The sequence below is a fragment of the Nanorana parkeri genome, unplaced genomic scaffold, assembly GCF_000935625.1.
Source record: "Nanorana parkeri isolate BGI_ZX_2015 unplaced genomic scaffold, ASM93562v1 scaffold854, whole genome shotgun sequence".
In the NCBI taxonomy this organism is placed as follows: Eukaryota; Metazoa; Chordata; class Amphibia; order Anura; family Dicroglossidae; genus Nanorana; species Nanorana parkeri.
This window is the reverse complement of record NW_017307122.1, coordinates 608030-609869: the sequence shown is the minus strand read 5'-3', so window position 1 is coordinate 609869 and position 1840 is coordinate 608030. Positions and strand designations below refer to the sequence as shown.

General features: G+C 40.5%; 1 protein-coding gene across 2 annotated transcripts in view; it reads left to right on the top strand.

Moving 5' to 3' along the window:
* Window positions 1–1349, top strand: part of PTGES2 (prostaglandin E synthase 2) — a 10400-nt gene extending 9051 nt beyond the window's left edge. For both annotated transcript variants that reach the window (XM_018565501.1, XM_018565500.1), the window contains one exon: window positions 1124–1349. In XM_018565501.1, coding sequence (XP_018421003.1) covers window positions 1124–1252 — 129 coding nt within the window. In that variant the 3' untranslated portion in view covers window positions 1253–1349. The remainder of the gene's footprint in view (window positions 1–1123) is intronic.
* Window positions 1350–1840: the final 491 nt, after the last annotated feature.

The window sequence follows — 1840 nt, the reverse complement described above, 5'->3', positions numbered from 1 at the left end:
AAGCCCCTAAAAGTAAAGTAAAAAATAAAAATATTTAATCAAAAATGAATAAAAATATTTAAAAATAAGTTTATAAAAAATAAAATATTTAAAAAATTTGAAAAAATTAAAATAAAAAACCATTTTCGGTTTTGCCTGACAATTTATTTTATTTCGGTTTGGAAATTTCCATTTCGGTGCAGCTCTAGTGCTTTGCCCTCCCCTCCCCCCAGCATAGTTTAGATACCAAGTACTGTACTCGGCACAAGTACAAACACTTTGAGCTCCAAGACTAGACTAGAGAAAAATGTAAAAGTTAGGAGGCCGCTGTCATTTGTAAGGAGCACACGGAGCTCCTGGGATTTGTACATCTGTTTTTAATGTATGATTATTTATACTAATATATATATATATATCTGCAACCCTGGTAGTTCTCATGAAAATGGCAAGTATCGGCACTGCTATCTGAACATCCCTAGTATGCAGCCTCTGATGAGGTTTGGTTATGTCTTCCCTTTCTAATAAAGTATGTTGTACAAGTATTCTGATTTCCTAGCAAGTACCTGGTTATCCTGTGAGTTCCCCTCTCCTTCTGAATCATGCTGACAACACAAAGCATAGAAGCAAATCTATATGTTGGTCAGTTTGCACCCCTCAGCTTGCTGGATAAGATGCATGGCGTGTCTGTAGTCATGTAGGCAGCTTTGTGACTATGCCCGCCGCCCAGCCCTGCTCTGCTTGATTGACAGAAGCTTCCAGCAGGAGTGTCACTGTGAAATCTCTATCTGCGCATTGGCAATTTGAAGCAGCAGGAATGGAAGGTCGTGTACCTGGCACAGGGTATGTATTTTCCCTCTCGCTTTTGCCAACGTCACTCTGTTGCCTCCCTCAGGCAATACAGATACCCCCTGCACTCAGGGAGAGGGCCGGGTAGAGAAGTTATGTGGTCATGTGACTGCTGTATTAGCATGAAAATAAAGGTAGAGAAATAATTTATAATAGTTTAATAAATATCATTTGCCCATTAGGATTTTTTTTGACTTCACAGATACTTTGTTATAATAAACCCAGACGTGTGTTTCTGGCCGATTTTTATATCTCTAGTTGTGTTTCCATTGATCCTGAATGTTTTACTCTTTCACAGGCTGTATACGGGGTCCTGAGGGTCATGGAGGGCTTGAAATCCTTTGATGATATGATGGCACACACCAAGATTCAACCATGGTACAAGAGAATGACCAGAGCCATAGAAGAGAGAGCAGCTTCCCGCTGAGAACAACACCAGAAGGTTCCTATATGGGTCTAGACGGTTCTTCAAGGGCTTTACAAAAGGACCCAACCAGAGGCAGTGTGTACTGTATGTGCTTAGCAGAATCCTCGGGGGAAATGCAATGATGGAGCTTGATAGTCATAAGGTGGTTTCTTGGTTTCTTCTACAATAAGGTTAAGTGATTCTTGCAGGAGCTCATCAACGGTTTAATAAGAGTCTATCTGAGCTAAAACACAGCCATGGGACATTTTTTAAGGGCGGTAGGGGCAACTGGTATGCAGCTCGGGAGTCCGAGAAGGCAACTTCCACCAGATCTTCTCACGCCGGTATCTTGCTTTAAAATGTATTAATTTTGTGTTTCTTGAGAGAGTGATTATTAAGGGAAAACCTGAACTAAGCAAAAATAATGGCTGCCACCTCTTCTGAAAAATCTAGCTACTGTGTTTCCTCGAAAATTATTATTATTATACAGGATTTATATAGCGCCAACAGTTTGCGCAGCGCTTTACAATATAAGGAAGACATTACAATCACAATACAATTCAAGACAAGATGGTAAGGAGGGCCCTGCCCCTGAGGGCTTACAATCTA